The 18,895-nt window shown below is 37.3% G+C and overlaps 1 protein-coding gene across 1 annotated transcript; it reads right to left on the reverse strand.

Moving 5' to 3' along the window:
- Positions 1–1,244: 1,244 nt before the first annotated feature.
- On the reverse strand, positions 1,245–18,169 carry eef1g (eukaryotic translation elongation factor 1 gamma). The gene is made up of 10 exons (XM_084430919.1): positions 17,897–18,169; positions 16,934–17,092; positions 16,783–16,846; positions 15,539–15,681; positions 15,305–15,448; positions 10,787–10,916; positions 8,813–9,038; positions 8,552–8,724; positions 8,274–8,398; positions 1,245–1,540 (listed from the first exon to the last, which is right to left on the reverse strand). Exons 1-10 carry the CDS (start codon positions 17,906–17,908, stop codon positions 1,382–1,384), a joined length of 1,335 nt encoding a protein of 444 aa, XP_084287045.1. The 5' UTR covers positions 17,909–18,169; the 3' UTR covers positions 1,245–1,381.
- Between the last annotated feature and the right edge of the window lie 726 nt (positions 18,170–18,895).

Raw genomic sequence — 18,895 nt, forward strand, 5'->3', positions numbered from 1 at the left:
TTTCCAAATATAAAATAGAGGATTAGCAACCTGATTCAAGCACATTAAATTATTGAAGCGTTGAAAACAAAATAAAAGGATAAGTTACCAGTTAAGCCCATGGGTAAGGTGTGGCTTTTTTTTTTTCCCTGAAGTTTACAGAGTCTTACCTCAGGTGTGTCAACAAATATGACAACCTAGCATACTCCTATGCCAACAGAAGTGTGTGCTTGGAAATCAGCAAATGGGTTATTTCTCATCCGGGAACAAGACAGACAATCTCACTGCGTTAGGCCTGGCCTATGGCAATAAATGCTCGTAAATAAATACCTGTGGTAAAGATCCAGACTTTTATCCCCTGGCATCACAGACAATGCAGTACAAGATACACACCAGTAATGGTTTTTTTTCCCTAAGGCACATTTATAAGTTACTTAAATGTCCCAATTAAACTAAGGTCTAATCCTTGCTTAATCTAAGCCCCGTCTGACACCAGGCCAATATGACCCTGAAGTGTACTGGATTAGAATGCTTTTGAACTTTAGCAGATACTTTTATCGGAAGGAATTTGCAGGGCATTTATTTATACACGTACCTTTATGTACGTTTCCTGAGAATCAGAACCATGACAATATTGCAAAAGGGCATCTCCTATGAATGCCCAAAACAAAACAAAAATCCTCAGGCTGATTAAAACTTAAATTTAAATAAATTACTCGCATGACTTTGAAATGAAATTAAAAGTGCAAAGTAGTTTACATGAAGGGTGCAGGATGTGGGATGAGTTAAAACTTGCTACATGACAACCTAAAGAAAAGAAAAATGAACAGGGAAAAAAGTGAAATACCAAGGTTGAAAAAAAATATCCCCAAACTTCCACAGGATTTGCAGTTTCGGGGGGTTAATGGGATCCGTGACATGAGGCTCCCTCTGGTGGATTTTAGTCTGATAAATTTTTCCAAATGGCAAAGTTAAAATTGGCAAACATTCTCTTAATTAAATGGCTGAGACGCCATTTTGTTTCCAGAGTTTCAATGATTTCCAGATTCGAAGAGAGCATCATAATATGTATGCTTTCTCAATTTCAGATCCCAAGAGAACATCAGGCACTGTGAAAAAAGACTTTCAGGGAACATCTAATTAAAAGCAAGTTTTATACTTTCAAGCTTGTTCAAAAGAGTTTTTTCTTCTTTTCTATTTTTTTTTTTAAAGAGACAAACACTCAGGAGTAACAGTCAAAACAGAAAAGACAAAAGAAAATAAAGTGGGATTGTGAAAAAAAGTTTTATTTCTCAACTTAAGTCTTCCTTCCACCACAGCTCAAAGCCTTGTACATGGGGTTCTCAAACAAATGTCATGTCCATTGATACTGATGTTGATAAATACAGGGCGCAAGATGTTCTCACTTGAAAATCTTGCCCTGGTTGAAAGCTTTGCCTACATGTTTGAATTCACCCTCCCATGCAAAGTATTCCTTAACCATGGTCTTGCACTCTTCGCTGTCCACATCCAACTTGCGCCAAGTGTATGACTCGTAGTCAATCTGCCAATCATCACTCAGCTGAGGGGAGATGAGAAAAAACATTGAATCACATTTTTTTAAGTACAAACAAAAATAATAAATGCTCAACATTCACATTTTAATAATAATAATAACGAATGTCATTGAAGTGATTTAACTCCGCACTGATTATATGAGTCAACTGAAACCTTGGGGCAGATTGTGAACAGCTCACCATTTATTTTTGCCATTTGCTGAGAACTACAAACAAAACAGATTTGTACAGTCAACTTGTATCAATACTTGTCAACTAACCATAATATATACAGCCTTTTATAATACTACCATTTGTATCTACTTAACTGCACAAACACTGAATAAAGCACATCTAATAATGACAAAAACAGCAAATCAATTAAGCCTGGTTTATTCTGTCTCGCATGTAAACCCTTGATGTTAATTTGGTGAGCCATTTTTAGTCTTAGTCCTCTGTCAAATGTTCTTTCTAGTTATGTTATCAACTTTGTCCTGTTTTTGTTTAGGGGCTGTTTACACAACGCCGTTTTCCACTTAACACAAAAAAAGTGTTTATGCCTTTTGGCCTGTATGTGGAAAACTCAAAGGAAAAACTTCAAACCAACAATAAGGCAACAACATGCAAGTGCTGACTAGTCCCAGTTAGTCTAGTGCAGTTACTTTTTTTTTTTAAATATAGATATAGAATACTAAGTGTTAGTATTATTGGGTCATGTGTGCCAAAAGAGATGAGTCTTCAGCCATTTCTTAAAACTGGCCAAAGACTAAGCAGCACTGATTGAGTTAGGCAGGTCATTCCACCAGCAGGGAACTAGGGGTGAAAAAAAAAAAAAAAATAGATTCTTAGATGCATCGCGATGCGGACGATTCTTAATCGATTCACAAATGTCAAAAATCGATTTTCTAAAAAATAAATAATTCTGTTATATTGACGGAATGCAAAAGGCGGAACTAGTGGACGTGCAGTGCGCGGACAGTCTGTGGTGTGCACATAACAGAGACACATGATGGCTGAGCGCCAAATTCGAACGGCACCCTCTTCGTTAAAAGCTAACGTATGGAAAATTGGCTATTTCATTGTGACCTATTTAGTATTTTTTGTATGAGAGCTGCTTTCTGTATTGTTTAGGTTTCACCTCAATATGCTGTTAACCGATCTGTTATACGTACGTTTCACTGCCCTCCACAGTCACAGTATCAGTGCAATGCCAGTCACAAAAAGTTACATTTTGACTGCTCTCTGCAGATGGTCATTCACTTTTTTTGTATAAGCTGTTTTCTTGTGGTATACAGCAAACATTTCAAGTCATAACTCTTTATTATTTAGTTGTGTATAAGAGCGGCTTTGTATGTTACTAATTATTCAGAATATGCGTAAGGCCACAAGCATTATGTTTGTATGAAAGCTGCAGGTACATAATTCTATATTTTTTAACAAAAACTGTTTCTGATTTTGCTACAGCAAAATGTTTTTTTGTTTTTTTGGTCTTAAGGATTATATTGCTCATTGGAAATAACAAGAGGATGTTTGTTAGAAGTCTATTATTAAATGCTAGAGATTCAGAATATGCTGAAGTTTGTATTCATTTACTACAAGTATGCTGCTAGTACAGGCACACATTAATTTTCCTGTTGGTTCTTTGCAATGTTGGGACATATGCTGGCAAATGTAACCTTACAGTTGACTTGCCAAATCACTTCCATTTGTTTTATTAATAAAATGAATATAGGAAGTATTGGAAGTAAATTCTTTATGGGTCATCATAAATACTTTGCTTTAAAAGTACAAAGTAGTCTCAAAAAAAAAAAAAAAAAGAAAGAAAGATGCATCGATAATCGTTAGCCTCTGAACCGTAATCAAATCGAATCGTGAGGTGCCAAGAGATTCCCACCCCTACAGGGAACAATCCAGGTGAAGGTCCATGAAAGTGATTTTGTGCCTCTTTGAGATGGCACCATAAGGCACCGTTCACTTGCAGAATGCAAGCTTCTGGATGGCATAGGTCTGGAGTAATGCGTTTAAGGTATAGGGGTGCAGAGCCAGTGGTTTTAGCATAGTTTTAGTCAATGAAAACATTTCACTAAACACATCGCAATAATTATCATCATTTAAGAAATTTCTCACAATGATTGTTATTTAAGAAATGTATTTTTACATTTCATCAGAATTATTGCACTTTCACCAATAAGCACAAATTAAACATTCTACATTCTATTACCTCATCGAGGCCTGGTTTCACAGACAGGGCTTAGATTAAGCCAGAATTTGGCCTTAGTTCAATTAGGGCATTCAAGTAACTTTTATAAACGTGCCTTAAAGAAACATTACTGGTGTGCATCTTGAGACAAAATGACACGTGCATATTTGAAGATATGTCAGTGCAAGTTGCTTTCAGTTAAAACAGCTCAAACATGTAGCTTCTACCACAGGGCTATTCAATTAGCTTCAATCGAGGGCCGGATTATTAAACCGAAATGTTGAGTAGAGCCGGTGGGTTTAGCTTATTTATTGAAACATTATTATTTATTGATACTGTTATGTTTAAGTAAACCTAAAAAAGTATTGTATTTGGAAATGTGGTACCCAACAGCAGATTCATGAGTCTTTAATGAATAACTTATTTACAGCTATGTATAAAAATATGAATTATACAAGATCATAGCTATTGGCAATAATTATCTTATTTATAATTATTATAGGCTTAAATTAAAATATTCTGCCAGTGAGACTTGATAACCACAGGTAAAACCATGCATGGCTACTCACTCACTACCACTGTATAACAAAATGCCTAAACCCAGGTAAAAAACTATACACAAAATGAATTGTATATTCCTCTACCCACCTAATTAATCTACTGCAATATAAATTACTATAAGATAGTATTCAGTATAAATATTCCACATTTCTGCCCAAACGATAGTAAATTACTACAGTACATTCATGGTAAATGTTTGTAAAGGTGGTGATTAGGGGATTTAAAGTCTTCTAACTTCGTTCATGGCACAATGTTTCTGCTGTTTACCTCATCAGTCCTGCTGGGAATGTTGAGGCTGTTTCATCTGATTTAAAACTAGTTAAATCATCGAGTTATTTGTGGTTTGTAACAGAGGTGTCAAATTGAACCACTTCTCACTGGATGTCGCAATGCTGTTTAATAATAGGGTCCAGAACCGGGAGTAAACGCAACTCCTTTAAGCTTGCGTTTCGTTACCCACTGGGCGGTGCTGCACAGTTCAAAGTAAACTAAACTGCGAGTTGAACTGAAACTAAACTGAAAACAGCGCTATTTGTTCTGTATGTGTTGTGTATCGTTTCAGACCATTATGCAAGTGCATTTGGCCAATTAATGGAAAGGAAATAATTAGGGCTGCACGTTTTCAAGTTTTTCATTAACCGTTAACCGAGGCCCTTAGCGGTTAATACTCGGTTAACCATAGTGTGCGCGCCGCAACCCCGAGATAGGCGTAATTTGCGGGTGGGACATGTCCCCACCACTTTTGAAACATCTCGCGGCACGAATGTACCAATACAAATAAACAAAACATCTCCAGTTAACTAGCAGAGCATTCATTCGTTCGTTTTTAAAATAAGAGGCGATCTAGGAATAAAAAAACTGTACGAGAATAGTCGGACTTCACTGAAGAGCTATCTTCACAGGTAAGAAAAACAGTTTAATAATTATTATTAATTCGTGGCCACGAAATAATTCACCTGAATATTCACCAATTCACAAAAATTGGTCTTTAGCATTCACTAATTAATAGTATCAAACTGTTTTTGGCCACGTTGCAATTCGTTAAATCAAAATAAGGGAGGGAATTAGTATGTGTCCACGATTTATTAAAGCGAGTGAACAAATAAGTCGTCGTAACAACTAATTATTTAGATCAGTGGACAGGGCGCATAAGAACAAACAGAGAGAGAGAGCCCTGGCCGCGCGCGCGCACTCTCACCGCCTTCAAACAACACGAGCGCTGTATTGCTCTCTCTCCCTCGCGCATATCAACACAATAGTAAAAGGTCGGAAGACCGATTGTGTTTTATAGATTAGTAGTTTGTTCATATAAAGTGTTTGATTAGCAAGTACATGTTTAGGAAATGCATAATACAAATTGTATGGGTTAATGTAACGGTAAACGGACTCTGCGGGTAAAACTGTTGTGATGAAACTGCGCATGCGCGGGGTGAAACTGCTGGGGTAAAGCTGTGGCGCGGATACTATGTTTGTTTTTGGCTCGCACACAGGCTTCACTCTCGGACGCGCGCTTTCTTTGCCCGCTTCATATTAGAAAACTGGTCATGACTACTTCTTGTGGACATTACAAATGTCTGGGAGCGCTCTAGCGGTCTCTGGTGGTGCAAAAATGTATTACAACTAAGTTCAATGCACGCCGTTGACGCCACTTAACCGAGCAAAATGTTTCACTCGGTTACGCAATTTTTAACGGTTAATCGGTTAACCATGGACACCCCTAGAAATAATTTAACCAAAGATCGAACAAAAGTTTCGCACCATTCACAAATGATTGGTATCGCAGGTTCAGTCGACAAATACGGGACACGCGTAATAACTGCTGAAATATTCGGACTGAAAACGTTTCTCAGGTTAGTCGGAGCGCTCATGGTGGGCCGTATGTGGCCCGCGGGCCGCCAATTGAATAGCCCGGTTCTACCATGAATTTATACCAACCATAGAATTTGACTGGAATCAGCACCAACAAAACAGAGGAAGTGTTTTCCACATCAGAGAAGATATGCTTCTTTGATGTGCTGGTTTTCATTGACCAACTTTCAATACACGTGAAATGTTCAAGACTTCTGACATTCAGGTTGTTTACTCCAGCAACATTGCTGCTTTAAGATTGATCACTACAGCTGTGCTGGGATGGAAAGATTGTTTGGTTATTATTAGTCACAATTGGCCAAAACTCAAAGAAGCTAATGTTCCTTTTATTCAATGCTTTCTGCAAACATGACGCAAGGCGCCGAGTTAAACTTTCACAATGTGCCTTCAATTGTGCCTAATCTGGCTGGCAGTTTTTAAAAACCTGATCTAATCAATGTGGATTGCAATGTTCATAAAACTAACACATTAAATGTACTGCACATGACATGGGGAAAGACTAGTTTGGTGTTGCTTAACCTAGAAAACAAAAATAAAAATTATGATTCACAAATTTCTCTGAACTTACAGGTGATTTGCTCCAGAAATATTTTTTTTGCTGGTTGAAAGTCACCAAGTTAAGTGGGCTAAATGTATATGTATACATCATGGAAGGTGTAGGACCATAAAATGTTTACCCAATGATTGCATTGTCCAACCTGCCTTAATGTACGCATTTCCATACCATACCCTGCTCACATCACACGTCATCAGTGCGTTTCATGCTACGAGTTAGACGTCAGCCACGCATTTTACAGTTCCTCCTGAACCAAAACAATGAGCTTATGCTGCGTTCACGCCGTAACTACTGTAATTTGGAAGAGATGGAAATCTGTATAGCAGTGTGTGACTTGAATTTATGCCTTTCATTGGCAACACCAATGCCAAAATTAATCTGAAACAGTCAGGTGGTACAGGTCAGAGCTCTTCCAAGTTGTTTATATTCATTATTATTGTAATGTTATGTGCTTTGAGACATGAGGTAATTTAACAGTCTCTCGAGACCCTTTTGTTTGCTCCCTGCTGTAAGCATGTGGAGTTTATATTTTAACATATGATACAGTTAAGCAACCTCACACAACAAGTGCTGTTTCCCTTCATACAACAGTTCAATAAACAGGTCAAATTAAGTCACTTGCATATGACGCAACATTGACTGATTTTGTTCCGTTTCAGCAGCGAAAATAGTTCCAAACAAAAGATCACAGCAGAACCATAGTGCATCTCACAGCAACCGTGTTTCATTACTGAATGATTCAGAATTTTGAACGAATCTGTTGAGTCAAAGATTCAATTACCCATTCATAAACTACTGCCTCATTCTTGAATCAGTCGTTTGAACGAATCATTTGAATGACTGTCTCAATGACTCGCTCATTAAGACGGTCGCCTGCCGCCACCTACTGGTGGTTTAGTGTTATGTTTAAAAGTATCATTCTTTCCAAAGTTTTATTTGTATATTAAAAAAATATTTAAAACAATCTCATAACATTAATGCAGTTGTCATTTTTTAGTGTAAATGATTTCAATTGATCAGCCCTACCTAGTCTTATTACTCTAATTGAATTTATTGATCAAATTTAGGAATTTAAAATGAAACATTAAGCATACAGTTAATAATATTGGGGGGGGGGGGGGGTGCCCTTTAAAAGGTACAGATGAGACAATATGCAGATTTAAATACATCAAAGCTGATTGAACACTGAGTATTGCTTCAGAATAAATTTAACAGCACAATTTATTTATTTATTTCTCTTACAAGCAAGTTTTTTACTTGGACAAGTGAACGACCGAAGGACAAGCACATGAAAAGGCTTAATGTAGAGCCCTGCTTTCCATTTCCTGACTGGAAATGGATGGACCCACCGTTAAAGATCTGTCCCTTATGGACTGCGTTACTTTGCCACTTCCTGTGGACTTTTTTCCTCGACCAACCACCTAATAAAATTTTGGTTAACTAAGCCTCTTCTTGTTGACTAACCTTTAGTTGACGGAGGCAGCCCTGCATTTTTGATACGGTGTTTATCCTGGAATCAAACTATAAACATACATACACTAAACAGGGTTCTGAGTACATGTAAATCACTCACAGTAAATGCAAGGTCCTGGCCTCTGAAGACCCAGATACCAGAGATGCAACTGTCGTTGTTTGCACCGAAGAGGATGACACTGGCAAATGCATTCTTGCGTAGTTTGTCAAGTCGTTGGAACATTCCTAAGGAGACGAGCAAGAGAGCACATGTAAAAAAAAAATGTTAACTATGCAATTGCGCAAGTAGTACATGCTGAATTGGAAGGAACAAACCAAAAACAAAGTTATAGCATTCCAGGCAGTTTAACGAGACAAGGCAAAGTGACCTGACTGTACCTGTGATAAGATTACAGCTCATGAAGGCCATGGTCAGCTCTTCAGGGAAGCGGTACTCAGCGTACCAGATTGAGAAGCCCTCGCGATCAAAGTGATCCCAGAAGTAAGGCAATGCCACAGTCAGGGTGTCCTCGTTGGAGTATTTCCTCTTGAACTCATCCATGACAAAAGAGCTAGTGCAAGAGGACAAAGGCAGACTGATGAGAGAGCGAACAGACTTTCAAGCAGTATCTATCTCTAAAGTGAAGGTGTATCAAGTACGTTTTTGGAAGGTGAGCAAATGGGTCTTTTGTTTTCGGCTCAGAAGCCAGTGCAGCCTCACATTCGTCCATCTCCTCCTCAGCAGGGGCGGCTTTCTTTTCCTCCTTTTTCTTCTCTTTTTTCTCCTGCTGCGGTTGTTGCTGCGGCTGCTTGCCTCCTTCCTTGCCACCTTTCTCCTTCTTGATAGGAGTCTCCTTTTTCGGCTGCATCTCAGCAAACTTTTTAGCTAGAAAAATTACAATAAATAAAAGCACATATTAGCACTCAATATCGGGAAAAAAAAATTGGAAAGCCAAAAACTGCTGCACTTCAGGTTTTTACAAAGGAGAGGACTCTGAAGATTAATTAAATTAAAATAAAATGATAAACAAAACACCCACAAACACTTGTGTGTCAGTTCAGAATGCATTACAAATTGTAGTGCTTCAGATTAATTTTGCCTAGGGTTGTACTGCTTCTAAATCACAGCCTCATTGCCAAAATGTGAGAAAAACCCTACAAAAAAAATGGTGGATTTCCATGGTCATTTCCTTCTTTTATCCAGTCTAAAGAACTCCATTTCCGCATGTTCAACAAAAGCACTGCCCAGTTACAGAACTATGAAACAAATACTTCAAAGATCTATTTATTTATACATAAATGTGCTTGTGTGTACATCATAATGCATCACAAACCATGTAACACATTTTCAAGTTGTCACACTCATGACAACTCTTTTCCTGCGCCATATTTCCAATGACCAGCAGGTGTCCCTACATGCATTTGAAGCCTTGAGAAATGAAAACACTAACACATCTGGCTGGAAAGCTTCATGAAGTTTCATCTCACTACCACTAAATATATATGATATATAAACATACACATATACACACATATATTAGGGATGTCACAATACCAAAATTCTAGTAGTACCAATTTCAGTACCACAGTAAAATCTGTTGGAACTATTTTTCTATTTATTTAACTATTTGAAAAAAATATTAAATTAATTTCAATGACTATTATTTATGACTGTAATCATAAGTAAATAATACATATAAGCATTGAAGGAACGTAAATATTGCTTATAAAAATCAAGTGAAAAATAAGCAACCTTCTATGCACACATTATTAGTAGTAGTAATAGTAGTAGTATTTTTAATACATGGAGACGTAGCTAAATCTACTGTACAGAAGCCTAATATAATTATTTCTGTCAATTTCTTCAAGTTAAACCGAACTTTTATTTTGACGGGTTGCCGTGAAGACCTTTGAGTTTCTGTGCGTGTATAATCATAATGATAGTTTCTCAAATGAAACGGTAAAATGCTCATGAAGTGACTCTCAGAGTGGCTCTAGAGACGAATTTCATCATGTCATAATATCGTGAGGCAGCAGAGACTGTAAACAGCGCGAGCATCACTCGTGCTTCAGAGTGTGTGTGTGTGAGGTAAATGAAACCGCGCGTCTGCGCCATTCATTCTCACAGAGATGAGCAGAACACGCAGTTAATATTTAAATAGCATTTTTGCGGTTTAATACACAGACACTATATATATCGGCTACAATGCTTCTAGTAAAAATGTATGTGTGTGTGTGATATATATATATATATATATATATATATATATATATATATATATATACATATGTGTATGTATATATACACATACATACACTGTGTGTATATACATGTATATATACACATTGTGTGTGTGAGAGAGAGAGTGTATATATATATATATATTTTTTTTTATGTGTTGCTTTTAGCATGAACATTTAAATATACAATTATATGGTTTGTCACTATTTTGCTCAAGTCTGCTCTACAAAGACATAATGGTAGTATGGCCTATACACCATAGATTTAAGAAACATCTTTGATTGTGCTTGAGTACAATATGCTGATAACCATGAAATCCGATGTCCTGCACTTAAATTCAAGTTCAAGCAGAAAAGCAAAAACTACACAGCAAGATGGTTTGAGAAACTTACCATCAAATTGAGCCATTTTCTCACAGAGCTTAACCTCCCCCAAAACGGTCTTAAACTGAGGTTGGTTGACACAGGTCACAAACCAGCGAGTGACATTGGGGTAGGGCTGACGGAAAGCAGGCTCAAGAACCTAGAAAGGTGAAAGAAATTGCACAAAACATTCAAATGCCAATTTAAAACCAAAATATATAAAAAAATAAAAAATAATAATCACTGTAAAGCTGCTTTGAAACAATCTGTATTGTATAAAACACTATATAAATAAAGGTGATTTGACTTATGCAACTGATTACCCAATCACTAATACAAGATATCTAATGTAAGCATGTTCTGATTAACAGATTGTAGTTTTATCAAGTACATTTACTGTACATTTTCATTAGGATGGTTCAGTCATCAGATGGGTGAGGAACAAATGAGTATGGGGCGTATATCAGGATATAATAATAATAATAATAATAATAATAGATATATCAGTAATGTAAACGATATGCGTTATACACATCAAAATTAAAACTAATGTACTCAACCTCATTCTATGTCATTCTAACCTCTAAGATCTGTTTATCTTCCAAACTAATTATTTTATTTTTTTTAAACCTGGGAGATTTCTGCCCCTCCATTTAAAGTCTATTCCCATAAAACTGAAAAGATCCAAAAAAGGTCAAAGGCATCATAAAATAAATAAATCGTGTGGTTCAATCCAAGTTTTTTGAAGACATATGATCACTTTATCTGAAGAACAGATTTACAACGAACATACTGTAGTAAATGTACGTGCGTGATGTGCGGACACGAGTTAAAAACAATTGTGATATTTGGAGGAAACCCTTTAAAGTTTGGGAATAGTCATTTTGACACCGTTTGGGATTAGAACGGTATTTACTGCATTGATCTGAAGTGCATACGCACTTGAGTGGCACTCAAATTGAGAGCACAAACCTTTAAATCATATCTCATTTCTAGTTTTAGTAGTATGATGATTCAAATCGTTTTACATAGTTTATTCTTATGTAAGTGAATTAATAGAGGGAGAGACAGGACATAGTGAGCACCAGGAGAGTCTGTCCACGCACGGCTTGTCTGTGTAACAGATCCAACGAATGCCTGCAACGAAAGCAGGATTGTACTGTGCGAAAAAAAAAAAGTTTAGAGTTTGTGACAGTACTTAAGTTTCAATGTCAGAACTAACTACTACATATGTTCAATATAATGTATAATAATGCAATGGGGAATGTGCAGGTCCTGATAATGGCAAAAAAAAAAAAAAAAAAAAGTAAATGAATGCATTTACATGCACCCTCAATGCGATTATAATGGGATTTTGGCAATATTGTGATTAAACTTAAGCTCACGTAACCAGTATTTCACTCAAACTAATGCGATTAAGTTCGTAATCGAAGTAACCATATTAACATTAAACTATGTGGCGCATACGTCGATTTTAATTGCAATAAACAGGCATGTTTACACATTAATCTCATTATTACCGCTCTGACCATAGCGTGCATGTGCTCGGTTCGTCTACAGATGCCGTGTTGTTTTATTCACACAACTTCATGAATAAACTCTGTGACATTATTCTGAAGTTTGCTCTTCTCCACATCGCTAAACTGTCAACAACTCTGCGCTCCGTATCTTCATCCAGACGTCACAAAGAACGCGACAGCAGCGTAGGCAAACCCGGCATTGCGATTTTCATCAAATCCATAAAAATGTTTGAAATGTACATAATTTATTTTGAATTTGAGTAGATTAAAACAATGACTAGTAACATGCATAATGCATACACATCTGTGTGTGGTATAACAATACTTATAAATGTATAATCAGAATAACGTCAATCGCATTGAAACTGGATTGGTAAACATCTTTTTACATGCTGCAATTAAGACTTAGGAGTGTAACGATAGATCACAATATAAAAATGCGACGATATGTATTGTTTATGTAAACGATACGATTCGCAATAGAGTTAGCTTTATCCAAGGCTCAGCTTACTGTATTTGAAGTAAAATTCACCCAAAAAAGTAAATCGGACATATACTCACCCTCATGTCCTTTCAAACCTATAAGATTATCGTTCAACTTCCAAACACAAATGAAGATAACGAAACTTGAGATTTCTGTCCCTCCATTTAAAGTCCATTCCTCTAGGACTAAGATCCCAAAAAAATTCATAAAGGCATCGTGAAAATCAATCGAGTGGTCTAATCCAAATCTAAGTCTTCTGAAGAAACACGATGGCTTTATATGACAAACATTTACAACGACCCACATACAGTAGTAAACACAGATGTTCAAGCGCTTGCGTGACGTGCGAAAAAACAACATCTCAATCTGGTATGCAGAAATAATTTTTGGATGAACTAACCATTTACAGTTTAGGAATAGTCATTTCGACATGCTTTCTTGCGATTAGAACTGTGATTGACTGCATAATCATCTTAAGCGCATGCGCGCTTCTGGAACGGCACTACTCAAAGTGAAAGTGCAAACATCATTTAAATTACCATATCACATTTAGTTTTAGTAGCAAGATTATTCAAAGCTTTTAGATGGTTTCTTCTTGTATGTATAGTGCATTAATAGTGGGAGAGGTGGACGAGACAGTGAGCACTGGGAGTCTGTGCCTGAGCGGCTTATCTGTGTAAGAGATCCAACAAATGCCTGCATTGAAAGTACGAGTACTGCGTGAGGGGGAAAAAATTAATGTTTACGGAGATTGTGACAATTCATTAAACAATTAAGATGTTGAATATAATGAAGAATAATGCAATGGGGGAATATTTTGTGGGTATAAAAAGATAGGGCTTAAAATATCACGATATGTATCGTATCGTGAGTTCAGTATCCCAATTTGCATCAAATCATGACACGAGTGTATCGTTACACCCCTTTTTTACAGGGCCTCTCACTGATCATTAAAAAAATCACATTATTTGTGCACATGTAGCCTAGGGATGTCCCGATACCACTTTTTCACTTCCGATACCGATACCGCAGCTTTGGCTATTTGCCGATACCGATATCAATCCGATATTTTTATTTTATTCTTGAACTAATACTACTAATAATAAAATATATGGAAGCACTTTGCTCAATTAGCCACATAAAAACATCTCACTCAAATGGAGAACAAATACTTCTCCAGTATATAGTCCACAACAACAGATGATAATGAAAGACTGCCACCCTTTATTCAAAAGACCTTGAGATGTGTTTGGTAATTGTACCTGAATGAGTTTAAAATTAATTTGCTATATTTCAGATCAATATATTTGTTTCCTTAAAATTTTTATTAACTTTAACTTTATTCTCATCTGAATTATAAATAATTTATTTCTGTATAAAATAGTACTACTTTTAAAAACACATTTGATTTTCTTTTTTATTCAATGTAGAATGTGTAAACACTTTTTGCAGTTTTAATGATGTCCTGTATGAAAATGACGGAGTATGTTTTTATGTTTCCACTGTTCGATCGCGCCCGTGCCTCTCTCTCTCTGACACACACACACATTCAAGCCATGCAATCTTGACATCGCAGCCTGTTCATTTTGCTGCGTTCACACCAAACGCGGATAGAGCGTCAAATTCGCGTCTATCACGTCTAGTTCGATGCTTGAACAGTTTGAATCCATTCGCGAATAGGACGCGCTGCGTGCGTATAATGATAAAGCGAGCGTTTGAAGCGATACAGACGCGCGTTCCCGCATATGTCTATGCGCGTATCTAACAGTATCACATTAATTAATGTGCACGCGAGTTTTATTTATTTTTATGCCGTGTATTCTCCGTGTAAATCCATGCACCGAACTTACGTTCAGTACGAATACATGTACCGTTCCACCCCTAATAGGTATCGATCATAGGTATCGGATAATTCTTTTTCTCCCCTCCGATATCCGATCTAGCGTTTTGGGCCAGTATCGGCACGATACCGATGCCGTGGATCGGATCGGGACATCCCTAATGTAGCCTAAACATAGTCAGTGACAGCGTGCAAGCACGTATCTAACTTAATTCTGCATTTTCAGCTTCAGAATCATGAATTTTCAAAGCAAAATTGCCCCGTGCATTGGGGACAAGGACCAAGTCCAAGCCTATTCAAGCACACCCCGTAAAAAATTTGTTAACTTTTTACCATGTTTTGCTAAAAGTATTATAATAGTATTGTATGTTTAGTATCGAGATACTATCATATCGTGACGTGTATAGACCACTAAAAGAGACCAATAACCAATTGTCCATTTAAAATAAAACACTAAACAATACAATAATAGAAATAATAATAATAATAATAATAATAATAATAAATAGACTATCTTTAAGAATTAAATCTTAAATCATCAACAATCAATCCTAAAGAGGTAGAAATTCCTGTTAATTAAATTTCCAATATTGACACTTAGTCACTGATAACACATGAACCAATATGGACCCAATTTATTGTGCACCCCTAATAAAAAAAGACCTGATTACAGCTGAGATTTTCATGACATCCTGTAGACTCACCTGTTTGTAGAGCCAGAGCAGAGAGCAGACAACAGTGATGTCAGCCAGACTGACTCTCTCCCCAACCAGGAAAGTGCGAGTGTTTAAGTGCTGATTCAGGACGGCAAGGACTCGTTTCACCTCTTCCTTAGCCTGTTCTGTGGCCTATATACAAGACGAAGGACAGTCTTACAAAACATTCAATGCACTTCCTGAACGATAAATGCATTACATCAACGGATATACAAAGCTCACCTGTTTGTTGAACTGCATGATACCCAAGGTGGGGAACACCCAGGCACTAGCTGGAGGGATGATCTCAGAATCAGCAAAACTGACCCACTGCAGCACCTGGGCACTGGCCTGGGGAGAGCTGCCACGAAGGGCATCACTGCTCACTGTCGGGACACACATCAAGCATTAATGACGTACAATAAAACACCATAATGGGCTCACTTACAATTGGCCACTTCATGCATGAAGACCTGGGGTCTCATTTATAAAGACGTGCATATGATAATCCTAAATTTAAAAATACAATTTCCAAAATGTCGCTATGACCACTTTTGAAAAGTCTGTATGCACACACACACACATAAAAAAAAAGAAGAAAATTGATGAGTTCAGGCACTCAGCAAGGAAATCCAAGCACACTCTCCAAAAAAATTGATGTGGGATAGGCATGGGCTGGTTTCTGTACAAGGCATATCATTTTTTTCAGGATATCATTAATTTCAGTGATATAGCAGTTAAAATGACGCTAATTTGCAGATACAATTATATTAAAGCATATTATGATTGTCTATTTATCCTTACATTTTCAAAAATTACGAATTAATTGAATTACGACGGCTAAAAGTTTGTATGCATGCTCTTCAGTTGACGTGCGCGTAAGAACATTTTCACATCAGTTTCTACCTTTATAAAAACATTTGAAGTAAGAAAAAAATCCACAGAACTTATGTTAAAAACAAATGAGGCCTCAGGTTTAAATACCCCCTGAAATGCTTTTAAATTGGATTACAATCCGATCGCTCAATCCCCTTTAGGATGTGGTTAGAGAAGCATTCCAGAAGCACCGGGACAATTGTAAGTGCATTTGATTGATGAAGTCACATAAAATACACTTCTCCCAAAATGGTCAAAAAATAAAGGTGTGTGAGAGCATGTTATGTCAGCTCCTGGCTGCCAGATACCACAGCAGCACGCATCTCCACAGATATGGCCTCTATCTCTCTTCAGCAAGCCGCAAAATGGCCACGAATGAAACTTAATATTCAGCATCCTGAAGCTTAACTCGGTCATCTTCAATAAATGTGGTGAACACAAAATTATCATGCCGCTCTCTCCCATTGAAGCCATGCTCTTGAAATCAGATGATAAATAAAATGCATTTGGGCAAATGTAAACGGAAATTTTGTATCAAACTGGATACTATGATAGCTTATCCAATAAAATAAAGTGGCCAAGCGTAAATAGGCACTATAAAGCTTACTTACAGTAGTGAGCAATGGCATTGCTCTCAAACAGACAGAAGCCATCATCACCCTGGTAAGCAGGAACCTAAAATGGATCGGAACCACATCAATGAATTAATTCAACATCAAGAACATAAGCAAAAAAAAAAAGAAAAAAAGAAAGAACACTGACCTTGCCCAAGGGAAAATTGCTAAGGAAAGCAGGGGATCGGTTCGTCTGCCCAAAGGTGAAGGCAGGGGGGGCGTTTGAAATCTTCAGACGAGCCCCACTGTACTGGGCAGCGATCTGAGCCTTAAAGGCCCTCCAGTTCTCTGGGTATGTGTAGAGAGTCTGCAGGAACAAGGTTTGAGATCAGATTTAATGTAGCAACTAATGTAGCTTGTTCAGCCTCCATCATCTATAACAGAAAATGCAAACACAAGCTGCCCCCCTCATTACACAGCACTTTCCACAAGCTGACGCAGCTGACAGTGAATTCCCTGCAATAAAATGACTTAACAGATTGTAAACAATGTTTGCATAGTCAAATAGGGGGTTACTAGTGGCAGAACTAACTAACTGGATGGTGTTGCAGTGCCATTTATTTGTAAAACATATTGTTAATCATTAAAACCTTTTTGATTGAGATTTTAAAGAGTCTGAAAGTGTTTGACACTACCACTAAATTTCAGAATCGGACGTGTAACGTTAAATAGTTAAACCGGAAAACGTTTTACTTTGTCTTAACTACACAATGAATGCATAACTGACTAACGTTACGCTTTCTATCAGCTCACACTGGTAATTTATGTTTTTAACCTTTACGAAATGTAAGTAAAACTACAAACATGACATTCTGCTTTTTACAAACAGATTAAAGCGGAGAATGAGGGGCAATATGGGGAAGGCAAGGGAAACGTGGCACAAAGAACGCAGCGCTGTACTTCTGCCCGTCATCACACTAACCACCTTATAAAGGGGTGTGGGGAGTATTTACAACTTAAATAATCATCGCAACAGCTTCATAAGAGACTACTAAATAACACGGTATGAAAACAACGTACAAAGATATAAGGATTAGAGTGATTGGGGTATGATTGTGGAGAGAGATGTGCTGTAATAAGGCATGTAAGAGTTTTCTCCCATCTTACTCACCCCTGCCGCCATCTTCAGGATGAGAGAAAGGAGGAACGAGCTGCGCGGTGCTGACGTATAGGCTCGTCCTGGCGCAGCAATAATACGTCATAAAGGCGTGAAAGTGAGAGTTGGACGACGTGTTTTACCTTTATAAATGTGATTTAAACTTTTCGCTGAACGATTTTTTTATTTTTGACAGTGTAGTACCCTCACCGCCTGATGAGGGGAGATATGTGTATAAATTAATACAGGACACGGAGCTGCTGCTGCTTCACTTATCAGAGTCTGTATTGTTTGAGCAGCGCGCGCGTGCCCCACCCCCTCCCCAAGCAGGCGAACACTCCCCAAAGGTGAAAGCAATCAAATCATAGAACGATTGAGCAGGGAACATTAATCAACGGAATAAACACATTTAAGAAATAAATTCTCTTGTCATCCATATATCTTACATATAACATATTTACTACTATTTACTTATTTAAATGCTTATATACTTTTGTAACCACCACATTCTCCCCCTCAAAATAAGATGTCGTCCCGACATCATTAAGTAATCAGTTAGGCTACAGCAATGCTCAATTTACAATATTTAACTCCACCCAGCAGTTGTTTTATGTAACATCAGATTTCAGAACACTGTTACCAACATTTTCTTGCACAACATTTTTTTTTTCACAAGCAATCATTTGACCATACAAGAGTCCATATTACTTAATAGTCCAGAGGCACTTGTTCGTAAAAGTCCCATGGTTTAGTGTCAAAAAAGAAAGTTCTTTTAAAACCACGGAGTCTCTTTTAGGGAGGAAAAAACAGTCCATTAATTTGCCCCGGCAAAAATGGCAGAAAAGTCCTTAAATGCAAGAAAAAAAAGATTCAAAAAGAGTCAACAAGAAAGTCTCAAAGTGACTCAAAGTGTCCACAGTTTCAAGACCGCACAACAGTCCATTTTCTTAATATTTGGTAACAGTCCATTGTTTTTCTGTTTGCTCTTTTTTTTCAATAGTTTCACACTATGGG

This window comes from Rutilus rutilus, assembly GCF_951802725.1.
Source record: "Rutilus rutilus genome assembly, chromosome: 14".
Classification (NCBI taxonomy): Eukaryota; Metazoa; Chordata; class Actinopteri; order Cypriniformes; family Leuciscidae; genus Rutilus; species Rutilus rutilus.

What these genes read in the sequence shown, in the direction of transcription:
- eef1g (XM_084430919.1), bottom strand. An exon ending in TCATGCAGTTCAACAAACAG is followed by an intron (nt 15,449 to 15,538) that starts GTGAGCTTTGTA and finishes TCTTGTATATAG; the next exon opens with GCCACAGAACAGGCTAAGGA. An exon ending in GAAAATGGCTCAATTTGATG is followed by an intron (nt 9,039 to 10,786) that starts GTAAGTTTCTCA and finishes TAATTTTTCTAG; the next exon opens with CTAAAAAGTTTGCTGAGATG.